General features: G+C 46.3%; 1 protein-coding gene across 5 annotated transcripts in view; it reads left to right on the forward strand.

Annotated features, from left to right (window-relative positions):
* MSRA (methionine sulfoxide reductase A) overlaps positions 1 to 18263 on the forward strand; it is a 452460-nt gene that overhangs the window by 400619 nt on the left and 33578 nt on the right. For 2 of the 5 annotated variants that reach the window (XM_045055626.1, XM_045055625.1), the window contains one exon: positions 1793 to 1831. The exons of the other annotated variants lie outside the window; for them this stretch is intronic. In XM_045055626.1, the coding sequence (XP_044911561.1) occupies positions 1793 to 1831 (39 nt within the window). The remainder of the gene's footprint in view (positions 1 to 1792; positions 1832 to 18263) is intronic. 5 annotated transcript variants of the gene reach the window in all.

An 18263-nucleotide genomic window follows, 5' to 3' on the forward strand; every position in this document is an offset into this window, starting at 1 on the left:
TGGGGATCAAGTGGGAAGCAGTGAGAATGGGTCAGATCATGATGGGCCCTCATAGTCAGATGGAGGAGTGTGGCCCTGATGGGATACTGGAGGCTATGGAGAGTTTTGAGCAGGTACAGGGCATGAGGAGGGGTGTATCTAAGGGCCACTGAAGTGCAGCCTTGGCTGTGGATCAGTCTTGTGGCCAATGGCTTTCAGAATCCATGGAAAGACCGAGGGCCAGACCTGAGGGCAGGTGTGTGACTCCTGCCACCTTAGCATCCTTGGCCGTGGTATTTGCCCTCCCCCAGCACACCGCACACCCTGTTCCTGGCTTATCTGCAAACACAGGGAACAGCAGTGGAGATGTTTCCCCTGCTATTAGGCTGATTGATGGAGAAGTCAAGCCTCCTTCTGTTCAGTGCGGGTGAGCTGATGGGCTTTTGTTCTCTAGGCCAAATTCCTAGGATCCTTTTGGTCCCAGAACACTTTGCCTGTGGAGTTTGTGATAAGAAAGTGCAGAAGTGATCTCACAGAATTGAATTTGGGGATTATGGATAGGTATAGTATAGGGGGAAATAACAATTCTTCCAACTCCAGGGCCTTTGTGGTATGGGATCGGCTGGCTGCCTCAGGGGAAGTGGGGAGACCCCGACATCTTTGCTGGTCTGTATTAGACATGAAATAAAAGCAACTGCTAATGTGCCATCCAGTGCTCTAGGACCCAGACTGGGTGCTTTACATATATGTCTTATAGAACTCTATGACGAAGGTCTTACAAGTCCAGTTTACTAGATTAAGTCTCGGAAATATTAATCACTTGCCTCAGGTCTTATAGCTGGTAAATGACAAGTGAAAGTACAATGTAGGTCTTTCTGTGCCCTTCCCACTGTACATTGGCAGGAAGAGGATCATGGAGATGTAGCTGGCTGGGTCAGGGGTCTTTGCTTGGAAACATTCAGAGACCTTAACCATTTAGTTGGTGTTTCTCCCTCAATTTTATCTTTGAGATTTTTTGTATATTTGAACAGACAAAAGACTTTTAGAAATTGGTTTGTACAGACACATATCTGCTCCTCCACTTTCTGCTATTTCCTCTCTTTCTGATATCTTCCCGCCTCACCCTCCACAATAAATTTAGAAAAAATTAACTAGCTGGGGCACCTGGGTGGTTCAGTCAGTTAAGCATCCAACTTTGGCCCAGGTCATGATCTCCTGGCTCGTGAGTTCGAGCCCTGTGTTAGGTTCTGTGCTGACAGCTCAGAGCCTGGAACCTGCTTCAGATTCTGTCTCTGTCTCTCTCTGCCTCTCCCCTGCTCACGTACTGTCTCTTTCTCTCTCTCTTTCAAATATAAACATTAAAAAAATTTTTGAAAGGACAAAAATAAGGCTAGCATCAGCTCTGTAGCAATCTGACTTACTGTTAGAGTTAACCCAATCAGGAGTTACTGGTATGCACACCACATGTGGTCATGTGGGGTGGGTCTTTGCCCTAGAGGTGGGTGAAAAGCTCCATCTCTGGGGCACTACTGCATATGACTTTATATGCTTGTGTGTTTCTCTGAATGCCCCAATTGAATGGTGTTTTGTGGAGCCAGAGATTCTGTGGGTGCCTCAATAGGAACAGGATGTGTTTGGGGAAGTAGAGACTGAGGGCAGGCCACACATCCTTAACAGCTGAATAGCAGCAGGGAGTCAGGATTAATGGGTGATGCCCATTAACCAGCAGCAGGTCCCTTGCCTTTGGATTTTTCAGAATGGCAGCCTGTTGGTAACTCAGGCATCAAGCTCTCTTCTGTCTCTTTGCCTGCAGGAGGCTGCATCGCTAATGGGAACAGGGGAACACACACAGGTAAAACCCTGCAGGTGTCTGCCACCTCACAAAGACCAACATCAAGCTGGGGGTTGGGGGGCAAAACCAAGTCCTTGGGATTTCTACAAATGTTCAGTCAGAGTCATTCCCGTGCTTGGCCACTGCAGGAGGAAATTTCCTCTCACTTCTTTACATAGGAGTGGACTTGAGTATTAGGTCAACAAAATCAGCATTCTATAGGAAGTTTTAGTGTGGATTTTCAGACTGGGGTGGTTACTAACACAGGTTCCTACTTAATAATATATTTACTGGGGCGCCTGGGTGGCTCAGTTGGTTAAGCATCCGACTTCAGCTCAGGTCACGATCTCACGGTCCAGGAGTTCGAGCCCCACGTCGGGCTCTGGGCTGATGGCTCAGAGCCTGGAGCCTGCTTCCGATTCTGTGTCTCCCTCTCTCTCTGCCCCTCCCCCGTTCATGCTCTGTCTCTCTCTGTCTCAAAAATAAATAAACGTTAAAAAAAATAATAATAGCATTTACACCCCCCCCCCCCCCATCCCCGGTCAGATTAAGGCCGTGCTTCTGAAGGGCCCTGGAATGATTATGTCTTCCTGGAACTTGACTTGATTTGTTCCGGCTTCTGTTAGTGACATCCCTTTCTGGGTTGCAGACTTACACTTCTGATGGCCTCAGCAGCCCATTGGTGCTTAGCAGATAGATCATCTATTCCTTTAACTGAATCATTTGGCAAACATTAGGGCAACTTGTACACATAAGATGATGTATTCCTTAGGGCATTGATGTTTCTGGCATGGTTTGGGGGGATCCTCATAGCCCTCACTCCTACAGTCTGACCAGGAATAGCAAAAGCGTCTTGGCTTGCTTAACAGCAAGACACCTTCAGGACTGCACCTACCTTTCTAGTCAGGTGCATAACCAGGGGCAGTATAGCAATGTTAGTATCACGGGTTCTGCTGTTACATGGTCTGGGCTCAAATCTCTGCTGGGCCACTTAGTATGTGCTCTTCAGTGTCACATGTTCCTTCTCTACTCAGCCTGACTTACCCAGTCTGTAAAATGAGGACAACTATAGCACCTGCCTTCTAGGATTTGGTAAACAGTATATAAGTTATTCCGTGTAAATTACAGAAGAACAGCCTGATACACAATAAGTACTCAATGCATATTAGCTATTATGGAGCACTTCAAACCCCAAGGAAATCCTATTTTTCACTTTATTGGAATTTTAAACCAGTTTTAGCTTTATATCAACTTTGATTGAGGTTAGAGTTGTCAACTCTTATAACTACCAGCATTCTGTGTTTGTATACAATGAGCTGGAATAAGCCAAGTGCTGAATATATTAAGGCAAATAATCAAAAGTCCTTTTCATTAAAGATATCATATTCTAGTGGAATCAGATATTCCTGGGGATAGCCACAAGCAATATGGAGGTGCCTTCTTCACTGTATCATTGCACGTGGGTTTAAAAAAAAAAAAGACTTTTCTGAAACTTTGAAAAAGAAGTAGAAGGGTGTGGGGCTCAAGAGGACTGAGTCTAAGCCCAAATTTATTCACTGTGAGATCGTGGGTAAGCCTTTCAAGCTTTCTGGATCTGACTTGAGTTCCTCATCTGTAAAATGGGGCTACAAAGTTATCCCTTAACTTCTAGTGACAGTTCATGTTATGCAGCTGTGTGAAAGGTCCATGGTGATCCATCTTACTGAAACTAATGATCACAACATAGTTTTGGGGAATAATTCACCTACTATACAGGTGGACCCAGCCAGAGGGTAAAAACCAGGCCAGTTTGCCTGCATGGTTTTACATTAATTACATTTGACATTCTTGGCTGGCAAAATCCCAAACCTGAAGGTGGCCTGAATCCCCTTTAAGGAGATTTCTGCCAGCATCTATGTGGGGCCTCTGGTTTGAAGCACAGTTTGACCTATTAAGAACCAGATTCTCTGATAATACTAGTAGCAATGTTTTTCCATTAGCAGATATTGATTCTTTGTTCACTTCGGCAAAAGTTTATCACAATAACAGTAAAGGACTCTGTTAGAAGGCATGGTTTCTCTGTATCCTTTGGATGGGTGAAAAACGGGGCTGGGGGTAAATGAGGTAAGGAATGCAGATATTTTTACCCAGAAATGCACTCTACACTTACAACCTTTTGGGTTTGCATCTACCCAGCAAGATATGTACCAAAATGTCTCATGGAGACCCCTGGAGGCCTGTGAACTGGAGCTAGGGGACAGCAGGCAATGTGTGCCTTTCAGAACACTGGGCCAACTGATTTCAGGCTCTGAAATCAGATTTGAGCCTCTGCTGAGTCTCTCTGGGTGGCTTTAATTATGGCAAGTTCACAGGGCAAACTCCTGCTGCCAAAACGCCTTTTCAAAGGAGGGTCATGAATACCAAAGTGTGCTGGGTGAGGAGGGGGTTCAGAGTCTCCCAAGGGCCAACCAGCTGGACGCCGCTTAACACAGACCCCAGGAAGAAGTTTCCTGGCAGCGCTGGCACTTGTGGTCCAGGAGGGTCTCGGTTTGAACTTGGGCAGTGGCAGCATGCATGTGACCCCCACACTGGGAGTGCTGGCCCCAGCACAGAAGCTTCTAATCAGCAACACCTGCTCAGGGTGAAAGGCTGTGGGTGGCCGGGCCAGCAGATATCTTTATCAGTGACTGAATGTTGGCAGAGGAGCTCCGCTGGTTTTTGAGAGCACAGAGCATAATGGGAAAGAAAGAGCTATGGCTCAGGATCCAGGAGCCCTGGGTTCTAGTCTCAGATCTGCCAGGAGCCAGCTGCATGGTTTTCTACTCTGGGCCTTGGTTTCTTCCCATATGAAAGCTGGCAGTGGGGGTAGATCACTCATGGGCCCTGATGTTGTGAAGCTCCATGTTCTGGATTCTAGGGGACTGCAGAGAAGAGCAGATGTGGAAAAGCAGTCACCCGGCAAGAGATTCCTTAAATGAGCAGCTGCCTTAAAGGAGTATCTACTAGGGAGCCCTGGAGTCAGACACCATGGCACCCCCAGAAACTAGGGGGTCTGGCACCTCACCCATCTGTAACAGTCTCTCGGTCTCTGTGAGCCATGAGGGACTTTCTGATCAGGATGGCAACGCTGGAGACCTCACCATATTGGCTCCTGACATCCTTCTCAACAGCTCAATGTTCATACTTTCATAGAGACCACACACTAGCCCAGTGGTTCTCAAAGCATGGGCCCACAGCAGCATCATTTGGGAACTTATTAAAAATGCAAATTCTTCTTTTTAAACATTTGTTTATTTTGAGGGCGTATGGGGCAGAGTGAGAGGGAGGGAGAGAGAGAATCCCGAGCAGGCTCCACATTGTCAGCACAGAGCCCGATGCGAAACCAAGAGTTGGATGCTTAACCAACTAAGCCACCCCTTTAAATGTAAATTCTTGGGCCCCACCCCAGATCTACTGATGCAGAAACCCTGGGGATGGGCCTAGCAATCAGTTCAAAAAGCCCTATAAGTGATCCCAGGGAGGCCAAAGTTAGATTACTACTGTACCAGCCCAGCCCTGTAGTTTGAGAACCATTGTGTGTGTGTGTGTTTCTCTCTTATGTAAAACTGGATTGTAATGCTAAGACAACCCTGTAAGAATAAAGATACTTTGAAAAATTACCTATAGCCCTCTGCCGCACTGTTTTTATCTTTCTGAGTTTTCTTTTGTCCTTGTCCATTTGCATACGTCGTTTTTACATGGATGACATTATATACTTTTTTGTGCTAGATTTTTTCCACAACATTATTAGTACTTTTTTCCCCACATTACTTTGTAACCTTCATACTTGTCATTTTCAGTGAGTGCAAAACACTTCCTTCATGTGACTGGCTTTACATGCTTGACCACCTGTCCCTAGACATTTGGCAACTTGCTGCTTTCCACTATTGGAGAAGCTGCCCGCCTGTCCAGGGAGAAGTCAGCTTCTGGGGCATTGTACTTGACCTCCTGTTAGCTCAACATCTGACCTTCCTGTAAGTCCTCAACGTGAGATTATCAGAAAAAGGCTACTTAATGGAAAAAGCAACAAGAAACCCAGAACAGATACTAAATCTGCAGTGATGTATCACAACGGCAAGATCCCTGTTCTCCTGAGTTTTGTTAACCTGAGTAGCTTCTCATGTCGCTCGCAGGTGGCATCAGCACGGGGGGCATGGTGTCGGGGTGGGGATGGGAGCTTCTCCTGCTCTGACGGGCTAGAAGCCTGTGGCCTTGCCCTGTGCCAGGCCTGCTGTCAGTCATTTCCTGACCATCCTGGTCCCCAGCAGGAAGGCCCCTCCTTCTTTCTTGGGCTGCCTCCACCTTCTCCCTCTTCCACACCTGTGCACCCTCTTGTTTCCTTCTTGCTCCCAGCCTGGCATAGTCCTTTTGGAGTCCGAAACACGTAGCTTGACCGGCATGGCCCCTAGTGGTAGTCCCTTTGTTGTAACAAACCCACTGATCATTCTTCGGCTGTATAAATAATACCGTATCTTATAAAAGTGATTTTGTTAGAATAAATCCGTGGATGCGGGATTGCCAGGTCTAAGAGAAATCCTTAGGGTATCTTTTGTGAAATCGGCTGTTCTGTGAGTGCCGGTCTCCATTTATGTCCAGTCAGCAGCTGCGCATTACTCCTCGTGACGTAGCAAAGTAGGTTCTTTCTTATTTGGCTCACAGATCACAAACTGAATTCAGATGCCTAGAAGGGGCAGGCTGGTACCATAATTATCGACTGGGCCAGGCCATAGGAGAGAGCGGGCCTATAATGAACTGGAGAGCCCACCTAACCTGAAAGCATTCATGTGCACTGGGGGAAGAAAAGTTCCAGTGAAAAAAGACACATGATGGAGAATGCTGGTTTCGACCTTGATTTTGGTCTCTCTCTTCAGTTTCCTCTGCCTTGCATCTCCCAGCATGTTCCAGCCGTAACTGGGCCGTGCTTGCTCTTGGCTGGCTTTGGGTTCTATTGGGCCTTGTTTCCCTGCTTAGAATGTGTTCTTCTCCTTTGTCTGTGGATATGAGTCTTCATGATTTAAGACTCAGCTAGAAGGGTCACCTCCTGCCAGAAGCATTTCCAGAACAATGTCTACAGGGCTCGGAAGAGGCCTGGCCTTTTGCATGGGCAACTGGAGAAAACACTCCCTGCACTGTGTGTGGAAGGTCAGGCCACAGGGCGTGAACCTCACTTCCCTTTGATGGCATTGTTAGTATTCAGTTTTGCAACTGCTTTCTTTAAGGCTATTCCAAGGGACCTATATAATACATTGATGGTATGGCCCTTTCCTGTGCAGCTATCCTGGTTAGCCCATGCCGGTTGAAATGCCCTGGATTCTTGACCCTCCTAGGGACAGCTCAGGATGGTAAAATGCAATTACATGTGGCCTACATTTCTTTCCTTTTCTAGACTAAAGACTGTGTTTTTTTCCTCTCTGTCTCCAGAAACCAGAAAGATGTTGACTCACAATACATACTTGGTAATTTTTTGTTTGGATGGATGGATGGATGGATGGATGGATGGATGGATGGATGTCCTGTATCTGCCTGCCCTATGGCCCCTGAAAGGATGCTGGGATGGCATCTTCTGCAGTGGGTCTCTCCCCAGCCTCTCCCTTGCTCAGCTTTCCCGCCTTTGTCCTCCTTTCTTCCCACCTCCCTCTGGCCCATGCTCATCTTCCAGCTTTACTTTGGTGTAAGATTTTTTTTTTCTCCCTCCTTCCTTTTCTCTTGGATCCACCCTCTTCCTAACATAGAACAGCTCATTCCCTCCCGCCTTTAGCTTTTTTTGCCCTGACCAAATAAATCGTCAGCAGGTGTTTTGTTTAGGGCTCATTTCCAGGGCCTCAGAAAGGAAGTGGCTTGAGTTGCAGAATTCCTGGAACATTTCAGAAGAGTAGGGAGGAAGGGGGCCATGAGGCTTCTTCCATCCTGGAGCTGGGTCTGTCACACTGGTCCCTCTCCAGAGCGTTTCCACCACCCTTCTTCACATTGGAGTCAGGCCCATGAGCTGTCCTGGAGGCCAGGCTGGTAGGTGGGAACACGCTTGCTCCCACCCCTGGGGCTAGATGCTGTAGGTTCTGGCATCCTTTCTGCAGTTGCTAATCGAACCACCAAGGGGAACAACTTGCCCCACCCTCCCTGTAATGATCGAGGTACTAGATTCTGTTCCACCCTGCAGTGTTAAAGCAGAGCCAGGGCAGACCCTCAGGAAGCTAATGAGACCCGTGCTTTTCCTTCGAGATCTAGGAACTATTTCAGAGAGCTCTGAAGATACCACCATCCCCGGGGGCTGGAAAAATCACCCTGGGTTAGTCTGCTTCCTGCCCCACCTCAGGTACTGCCATTGTTGTGGTCCTAGATGCCCAGGGCAGACCTGCAGGGCCCAGATCACCAATAGGTAACTGAAGAAGTAACATGTAATTGGAGAATAGTAATACTGAGAGCCACTTCATTCTGTGACATGGGGGTCTCTCTGCCCACACTATAGTTGAGGAAACTGAGGCCCAACGAGATTAAGTGGCCTGCAGTGACCGTTGGACTAGGACAAAAACTGTTGTATATTACTTGGTTGTGGGTTTTTATTTTCACTCCGACAGATGGAGCAACCTCTTTCCCCTCCTTTGGCTGCTTCTGCAAGTCACTGAACACTGCCAGCAATCAGGAGCCTTTGGACTAGGAGACAGCTCTGCCCATATGCATCCCCTCCCCTGCGTTGTGGTTCTCTCGTGTCTTTAGGCTAAGAGTCCAGGGCCATGCCTCCTTACTCTTTATCCCTCGACCCACACTGGTTTTGAGGAGATGCTTGTCACCAAAGTCTTCCATGAACTGCTTTTAGTGCCAAGACCCACTGGTAGCAGCTGACATAGAGGCTTAGCTTGACCTGGGAGGGTGGCACACCTTGAGTGCCCGATTTGCAAAATGACCAGAGGCTGTCATTCCACACCTGCCTCTCATTTGGAGACCTGGTCTAGAGTTGTGAAGGTGGTGCCAGGAGAGGGCTTTGCCAAAGCATCTCATGAAAATCTGGCCAGTGGGCCTTTGGGGGCCACTAGCCACATTTTCACATGGCAAACATCTCAGCTCTTTTTTTCATATTTGGCAGCTGGCAAAGGTCTTGAGGGGGTCATTCAAGGGCTGGAATGGTATTTCTTCTTTTTAAGTAGATACACCCTCCCAGTCATAGAAGACAAAGCCATGCTTGGAAGAGGTCCAACTCTGCCACCAACAAGCTGTTAGTACAGACTGAACTCACATAGTCAGCCCCCTGCTGACTTCCCTGTTCCTACCCACCTTAGATCCCACTTCCCTCCCTTCCCAGCCAACCCCCTTGTAGGTATTCAGCTTCCTAAATACATTTTCCTTCCTTAGAACTGGTGTCTTCTCCTGAGCTGCTGGGTGTGAGAATAGAATTCCCAGACCAGCCCTTTCTGAAAAGGGGAGAGGTGTGGAGCTTTCCTAGAACTATGGTAGTATCGATGAGAGAAAACTTATTTCAGTCACCTGCCCTGTGAGGCAGAATAGTCGAGGCCTGAGGTCCTCAGAGCCAGTTGATGGCTGGGTCAGAACTGTCCAGGGAAGGGTTCTTGCCAATTCTGTTGCCATCTAGGAGGCAAGAGAGCTGCAGGGAATGAGGGTGGGGTTCAGGCCTCAGCAGGATTGCTTCTGTGCTGTGGGTCAAGGGAAGCTCAGCATGACAAGTAGGGTAAATGGGGTCCTGTGATGGAAAAGTGTTCTGGTTCATTTCACACAGGGTCAGTTTTTTTTCAGTTGAGATCTATCTGACGATTAGGAATTGTATGCATTTAAGGTGTACAATTTGATGATTTGATCTACATATATACTATGAAACGATCACCATATTCAAGCTGATTAACACATTCATCTCTTCAGATAGTTACCATTGTTTGTATGCATATGTGTATGTGTATGTGTGTGTGTAAGAGAGAGAGAGAGGGCAAGTTTTGTGGTCTATTCTAGCTCAAGCAGCTTCTGGGATCTACTGAAGCAATACCAATTTGGTTCTTGTGGCTTAAAAGGTCCCTGAAACACTTCAGCAAAATTATAGCTCCTTAATTTAGCTGCCTGTCAGTTATTTTTTTCCAGGTGGTTTAGGGTTGACAGGGAGTTTGACATTTGCAAGAATGTTTTGGAAACTGTATCAGACACCTTGAAATCAAAAGGAATATAAAGTACATTATTTCAGGAAACATGATTGGAATTATTCTTCTGACCACCTCAAGTCATACCTCTCTTCTTTCAATAATCTTCACGGACAAAGCCCCGTGATGGGTTGTAAAATTGCAGGCTACTTCTGAGCCTGGTTGCCTTTGTGAATTTCCTTCCTGATCACTATCACCCTCATTTTGATAACTTCTGCTTTATTTATGCACCACTAAGAACAGGCGTTTCTATTTTGTTTGTCAGAGCATTGTAGATGTTACAGATGGAAAGAACTTTAGGGACCTTCTACATCTACTCACCCCAATTCCTTTCCCACAGGTGTGGAGGGCAGGGAGTGTGACTGTGTTCATGTGACTGATGCCTGCAGAGCTGAGATCCACCCCCAAATCAATGACTCTAGACCACCCATGTTTCATGAAGCTACACATTAAAATGCTAACTGTGACATTTACCTGCCAATTTAGGACAGCTATGAGCCCAGAGCTTGTACCTTAAATTGAAAATGCCTGCCATGTAGGGTTGTGTCACCCTGGAGAACTATGTGACAACTCCTGTGCCCTTGTGAATGGGAGAAGTAGTAGCAGCTTGCCTTGAAACTGGAGGCTCTTCCTCTACCCCAGCCTACTTGCTCTGACTCCTGAGAATCAGTTCAAAAGCATTGCCAGGCATCTTGCCACCCACTTTGGGAATCCAAAGACTGAAAAGCCAGAATCCCTGCCCTCTGAAAAATGATGGTACAAGGTGATAAACACCCTAATGATGGTCAATGTGGCCTCTCAAAATAGTATCTGCAGAATTGATTTGTCTAGGTGGTGATGTTCTCAACTCTGGCTGCTCATTGAGGTCACCTGTGGAATTTAAAATACTTCCTGCTCACTCCCCCACACCTATTCTGATGTTTAACTAGTCTGAGGTGGGAGCCAGACATAAGCAGACTTTTTTTTTTTTTAAGAAGCTTCCAGATATTTCCAGGATGCAACCAGGATTGATTACTGCTAGTCTATGTAGGACTCACATTTGAGTCCTATTTGGGGAACTGTTGAAAAATAAAATTATTCATGGTACTTATAAAGATGGTAAGGAAGAGTTTATTCAAAGTTGGCCATTATGCAGTAGGGGAGAGAGACAGGGCTCATCTCCAAATACAACAGGAAAAAATGGGGATTTATAGCTAAAGAGCCTGGTGGGGGGTCATTGCATGGAAAATGACTAACATCAAGGGTGAACACACCCAGTAGTGTGAGGGTGATCACATATAGAGGGGGTGGGGGTTCCAGCTGAACTGACTTAGCATGGTTCTTGCTAAAATTGGGCAAATAGAGACGAACACAGAAGTCCAAAAGCTAGGCCTAGCTGAGAGGAGTTCAGAGCAGCCCAAATTGAGTTTGCTTGAGGAGAGAACCTGTCAGAGGGTGGGTGGCATATCGCAGGTAGAAGGTGCCAGATGGGGGGAAAAGAGGAGGTGGGAGATGTGACAGGATGGATTTGATTTATGACTGGGGCAGGGTGGGGCAGGGGTGTGAGAAGATCAGTTCTGCAATTTTAAAAGATTATTCTCTTGTTAGGAGATTGGGAGTGCTGGCTCTCAGAGAAAGGGACTTTGTGGGCTGTGTGGCATCTGGGGTCCTCACTGGACAGTCCAGGTGGAGACTTCCAGAAGTCAGTGAAATAAAGGTCTGAAGCTGGGGATGCAGTGAAGAAGATTCAAAGGTAGGAGTGGTTAGCATTTAAAGACTGGTTGAGTGATGTGTGCACGTGTCACACACCGCAGGGGAGGTGTCCTACAAAATCAGGTGAAGGACAGAACATCAACAATTGTGGAGGGAGCTAAAGAAGAGGAACTTGCAAAGGTGATAAGTGTAAATAGCAATGGAGGAAGACAATCATCTGTCATGGAGACCAGCAGAGGGTGGCTTTCTGGAAAAGTGTTCCTCCCTTCGTCATAATCCATTCCTCGGTGTCTCTATCTGTGGGTATTTCAAGGAGGGTGGTGATGGAGGGACAGTCTCATGTCAGTTCCTCTTAAAATTTCAAAACATAGCTGCCATTCAAGTATATTTCAGTATTGTTGCCTATTTATTAAAAATAATGATAAATGAGTATGTACTGAAACAATGGTTCTATGAGGTAAGTATTATCATCTCCAGTTTACAAGTGGAGAAGCTGGAGCTCAGAGGTGAAATAACTCACCAGAGTTTCATAGCTAAGTGCAAGAGACAATCTAGGCCTGTCTGATTCCAGACTTTTCCACTGTCTCACACTATTTTTGCATCAATTACTTTTCTCTGATTAGTCTTTGAGAAGATGTGGACAGCAGCTAAAGAATGGGTGGGGGTGAGATAGACATGCTTGAAGCAGAAAAGAAAAAGAGATTGTCATAGGATGATGTTTGTTAGGCATATTAGAACATGACTGACAGAACCGTCCAACAGCAGAGGAACGGTTCTTTCCTTAGGAGAGATTCTCAGAAGTGGTGGCGCCACTGGATCAAAGGCTGTGAACATTCACATCTGTGGGCATTCATATCCGTATTCATAAGGGCTATAGGCTGCCCCCGTGGTTTTCAAACTTTAGTGTGGATTGCAAGCACCAGGAGGGCTTATTAAATCACACCAGGTGGTTGGGAACCACCTTGAGTTGGACTGGGCCCTCACCCTAAAATGTGTCTAACAAGTTCCCAGATGATACCAATGATCCTGGGATTACACTTTGAAAACCGCTGGTCTAATTTAACACGTGCACGTGGTTTTATTTCCAAAACTATGGGGTGAAATGCATTTGGCTTTGGATCTCTAAACTGTGTTAGATGCCCTTCTCCAGAGGAGAATGCGATGCTCACCCTTTGAGGAGAGTCTTTTTAGGGTTTATTATTTTTTTTAACCAAGCCTTCAGAGTCTGCAGGAAAGCAGTGGCATAAACTGACCTGCAAGCTGGTTGAGCCACGCCGCTCAAATGTTAATGTGCATGTGAATCATGGGGGGGGGGGGGGGCTTGGGAAAATGCAGATTCAGCCGGCCTGTGGGGGGCAGCCTGAGTTTCTGCATTTCTAGCAACTGCTGCCCTGCATAGCTGATCACCCTACGCAGCCAGGCTAGAGGATGCTCCATGGCACTGCTACCTGTGAGTTCTCATAGATTTACTCTCCACCCCCACCCCAGGGAACATTCTAGACATATGAAAATCTCTGTTTGAAAGCTTGTAAGGCCAAGAAGGTAGGTGAAGCAGAGCAAATGTATCACAGTTGTCGGGTTAGCTTGAAAACAGCCTGTAAGACAGGAGGGAGTATCTCCCACTTTTCTGGTGATAAAACTGAGCCTCCAAGAGGTGAAAGAGACCTGCTCAGTGTTCAAATGTTGGTTTCTTTCCACTCCATCGAGCTCCAGATAGCACACACAACACAGCCCTCAATATTGTATTTAAGGAGAGTGGGACTTCTCAACAATTGACATTTGGAGCCAGGTAATTCTCTGTTGGGGAGTTGGGGGGCTGTCCTGTGCGTTGTAGAATGTTGAGCAGCTACCCTGATCTATCCTACCAGATGCCAGCAGCTCTCTTACCACCACCCTGCCCCAGTCACATCAACCAAAACTGTCCTCAGACGTTATCAAATGTCCCCTAGGGGACACTTGTCTCCAGTTGAGAATCACTGAACCGGAGCACTGGTTCAGATCTGTGGCAGTCTGTCAGAATCACCTGGGTCGCACCCCAGACAGTCCAATTAGTGTTTCTCTGAGAAGGACCCTGTCGCTTGTAGTTTTTCAAGTTCCCCAGGTGATTTTAAATATGTAGCCTGGCTTGAGAACCACTGCAGTAGCTTCTGAATCGAGGAGCGATGTACTCGTACCAGACATACTTTGGGTTATTTTGGAGTTGCGGTGAGAGAAGGCAGTGTAATTATAGTGTAAGGGTCAAAAAGTATATTCAGTTCCTTTTGCAATACATCATTTTAAATTTTTTTAATGCTTCTTTATTCTTAAGAGAGACAGAGAGAGAGCACAAGCAGGGGAGGGGCAGAAAGATAGGGAGACACAGAATCCGAAGCAGGCTCCAGGCTCCGAGCTGTCAGCACGGAGTCCGACACGGGGCTTGAACCCATGAACTGAGAGATCATGACCTGAGCTGAAGTCGGATGCTCAGCCGACTGAGCCACCCAGATGCCCCTGCAATATATTTTTTTAAAGTAGTTATTGGGCGCTAAAAACCCGTGGAATTAATTTATCAATGTTTGTGTTTTCCTATCTTCCTAACTTTTTTGTTACTGCTTCAGTAATCCCATTATTCTCTTAAAAAAAAAGTGGGGGGGGGGGGAGGGGGAGTATAAGAGTCCCAGACAGATTTCCTTCCTAATGTGTCTTTTCCCTTCCTGGGATGGGTTGGAGGAGCCCCTGCACCCCCTTGTCTGCCTGCCTATCTCCTCCCCAGTCGTCTGGTTTTGTTGCTTGATTAACCTTCCTCAGCATCCTGGCACTTCTTTTTTCGGAAGATTTTTATTCCCCGCGCCCCACCCCCAGAAGTCTTTTTTCAGAAGACTTAACTGATTCCCATTGCCGACAACCGGACACTTTTGCCTGAAATTCAAGGTCATTCACAGTGTACCCCTGTGTGCACACCTCAGCTCAAGCCAGGCAGGTTCAGGTGCTCTGACTCCCCCATACCTGCTCCTAAGGTTTGCTCACATTGTCCTTCCTGCTGCAGGCTGGCTAGTTACCACCTCTGCTGTGTCCACTGGTCAAATGGAGTCTTTCTCTCTCCTCTATATTCCTGTGGTACCTGGCTGGGCCACTTTCAGAATTTCTCTGACTTGGAGACTGCTCTGGGCCTGTGTGTTCAGGATAGTGCTCCACAAAGGGTCTTGCTGTGAGGAAACACAGGCGTCCATCCATGTGGAGGGAGGGTGTCCAGGTTGAGTCAAGGGGGGTCCTTGTATGGTCATGTGTTGGCAGCCTTCTGTTTCCTTGTGCAAAATCGAGGGCGTGACAATTATCTGGTTAATGGGTCCATCAAGGACAGATGACCAGCCAGACTAGTCTGGTTAGCTGTCAGCTCTGATCAGGCTCATCCATTAGGGTTCTTGCCTTTTGGGTCTCGTGGCCCAGCTCCTGCTTGCTTTCCCCACCCACCCAGGAAGCCAGGGACATTCCTGTGAGTGCTGAGGTCACCACAGAAAGCAAAATGAAAACTTCTACTTAGACCACATTATTATACATCTAACCATTTGTCACATGATGATTTGGGAAACTTCTTAGATGCTTATCAAAGCAAAGTCATAATTACAACAATGAAATAACACCTTACATTTGTTTTATGAACTGTGGTTATCAGTTTTGTACATATTACCTTACTTGAGCCTTTCAAGAGGGGTGGACATACATTAACTCCATTTAAAAGATAAAGAAATGAAGGATATAAAATTATATTTTAAAAACAGTATGAGGTATTGTGCTCTGAGGTTTTTTTTTTTAATGTTTATTTATTTTTGAGAGAAAGAGAGAGACAGAATGCAAAGCAGGCTCCAGGCTCTGAACTATCAGCACAAAGCCTGATGCGAGGCTTGAGCTCACAGACCACAAAATCGTGACCTGAACTGAAGTTGGACGCTTAACCAACTGATCTTTTAAAGGTGCATCCTATTCATTCTCAAATGTAGCTCATGTTCTGGGACTTCAAAAAGCAAAAACAGAGGGAAGTATTTCTTGAATTTACTTAATATTTTAACTCCATAATAATAACACTTTAAAAAAATGTTTAGCCTAATTTTGCATTTCACTTTTATTTTCCCCTGAAACCTTTAAATCATCCATAACACAGCCCACCTTAACCCAGTTAGAAAAGAGGTTTGTTCCTCATTGTTGTGACTGAAAACCTAGATTCCAGTCCTGCTCTGACACGCAGCTCTCTGTTTTGCTCTTGGCAACTTCTGGTTTCTTCATCTGAAAATGGGCGTGATTCTTTATATTGGCCCTGTCTGGGGGAAGTTACTCTGCTTTGTGAGACATCTTAGGCACTGCCTGGGACACAGCAGACAATTGTAGGCATTTGTGGCATTCTGGATGATAAAAACCAAAATCGTATCTTTGATTAGAACGCTATTAAAATGTTTTTCATCACTCATTGATGATTCTGTGGGTATTTTACTAATAGTAAATCCAGTGAGTCCAAGAAAGTTTGCTAGAGATCATGTAAAGCCAACGGTGACGTGACACGGGTGAGGACACTGTGGTCAGAAGAGGCGGGTGTGTCCCCAGGCCACACTTCTGACCTCTGGCTAACCATGCTTAGAGGTCCGTTCTCCTATGTGACCACACCTACCACGTCTGTCACCCACTGTCCCAGCCTGATGTGCCCTTGAGTCCAGGAAGACTGATTCACAGCCTTATTTGTTCATGGCTTCATTTGTCCCACGTGAAAGGAAGTGACAGAATAGTGAGTGGGAAGATGGTGATGTCTTTAAAATACTGCATTCCACTTACTAAAGACTTGGGTCGCTGGCCTAGTTTTGCTAGAGTGCTATTCATGCAGTGAACATTTCCTGATCTATAGAAACATCTGAAACATTTCTCTACATTTCTAAAAATTGGTGTTTTAGGCTTAGTTTTGAGGCTCTCAGGATTAAAAGAACTCACTGCATGAACATGGAGCAGTCCGAAAACAAGGATCACAGCCTCCCCTGTTGGTTTTGAGGCAGAAGGTTCACCTCTGTGGAGGGAGGGAGACTGTGAGGACTGGCCTTTCTGTGTGATGATGACAGCTGATCTGAGACCTTCAGAACCAGGGAGAGGGGAATGAAGATGTACCATCTAGGCTGGCCACAGCTCAATGGACAGGCATGTGTCTCCTTTGCCCTTAAATTTCAGCACCCTGTATGGCAGGCTTCCTTACACATCAAATGGTGCTGATACCTCCCACACCTATCTGAATTGTGAATGTGAGAAGAGACAGTACAGGCCAACCCCCTCCTTTTATAGCCCAAGAAGTGGTCAGCAAGAAAGGGAAGGTGGCTTCCTCTAGACCTTGAGGATGGTCAGTGTCAAAGCCCGTGTCAAAGCTGGGCCCTGAGCTAAGCCCTGCCCCCAGCTCAGTGTCCCTCCCTGCCAGTGCCTACCTCCAACCTTCTCTTGAGCTCTACTTTCCACCCTCACCTCCCACTTCCTTCCTCTCGCTGGATCTGGCCATGATGTTTTTTTGGTTATTAGTAAATATGCTCAGTAGCCAAGTATTCTCTGTAGTGAAAAATTAATCTGGTGGTGAAGTATGTCACTGTGAATACACTTTAGCCTTTAATCAGTGGTGTGGCTCATGGCCATCACCTTACCCCTCAGTTTTTTCACCTGTGGTGTCGAGAGAGTTGAATTAGCTGACCTCAAAGGAACATTCCTATAGTAGAGAAATGTTCTGTAATTCCAAAGCCCTGAGCCCTGGCCATAGCTATTCCCAAGTCCTGGGAGAATTGGGGGAAAAACAGAAAGCAGAGGCTCCCCCGCTCCAACCTCATTCCAGGGTTTCCATCCATCGTCTCAAGAGGAGTTAAAAGGCCCCTCCTTTCTGCTTTTAGAGCAGATGCAACTACAGCTTGAGGTTTGTTTCCTTGCCATTGGTCAGGCTTTATTTTACATTTTTCTGCATTATTTTTCCATTGAACTTGCCATAACGGAGTTTTCAGACTTCAACCTAAAGTTATTGTAGCAAGTATGGCTTTATAGCTGGGAGACATTTCTTGGCTTTAAATAGAGGCGAGTCTTGTATTCTAGACAAAAGCATGCCACCTTGAAGGGGAGTGGCACAATAATTCCGTGCCTGACACACGGTCACTGTGACCAGCACCTGGGTATTATAGATACGCAGCCACTTGGCAGTTGTATAGACATGGACAATGTAGTTCTAGATGACAGAATGTATATGGAAACATTGTGTATATTTGATTTTAGCATGGGTATTATAAATATTTAGGACTGGCTAGTATGTAGCCATCCTGTATTGTTTATGACCTGCACAGGAGCAACATGAATCTCTACCTGTGTAGTTAGCACATGGGTAGCACACATGTGCCATGAAAAACTATATGATAAGAGGTGAGCAGATAGGTGTGTTGGATCAAGACAGTTTTGTGACTGGCCCCTGAACATCATGTGTGCCTTTCTTTATGGTTACTATGCACGTCATGTATAGGGCTGGCATGAAGGTGCCATGTGAGTGGTTATATGGTCTGCAGGCAACCTAATGTATGCATGGCCACAGGGCCAGCCTGGGAGGGATGCATGGGAGGCAGGTGGGACCA

Source organism: Felis catus, chromosome B1, assembly GCF_018350175.1.
Source record: "Felis catus isolate Fca126 chromosome B1, F.catus_Fca126_mat1.0, whole genome shotgun sequence".
Taxonomy (NCBI): domain Eukaryota; kingdom Metazoa; phylum Chordata; class Mammalia; order Carnivora; family Felidae; genus Felis; species Felis catus.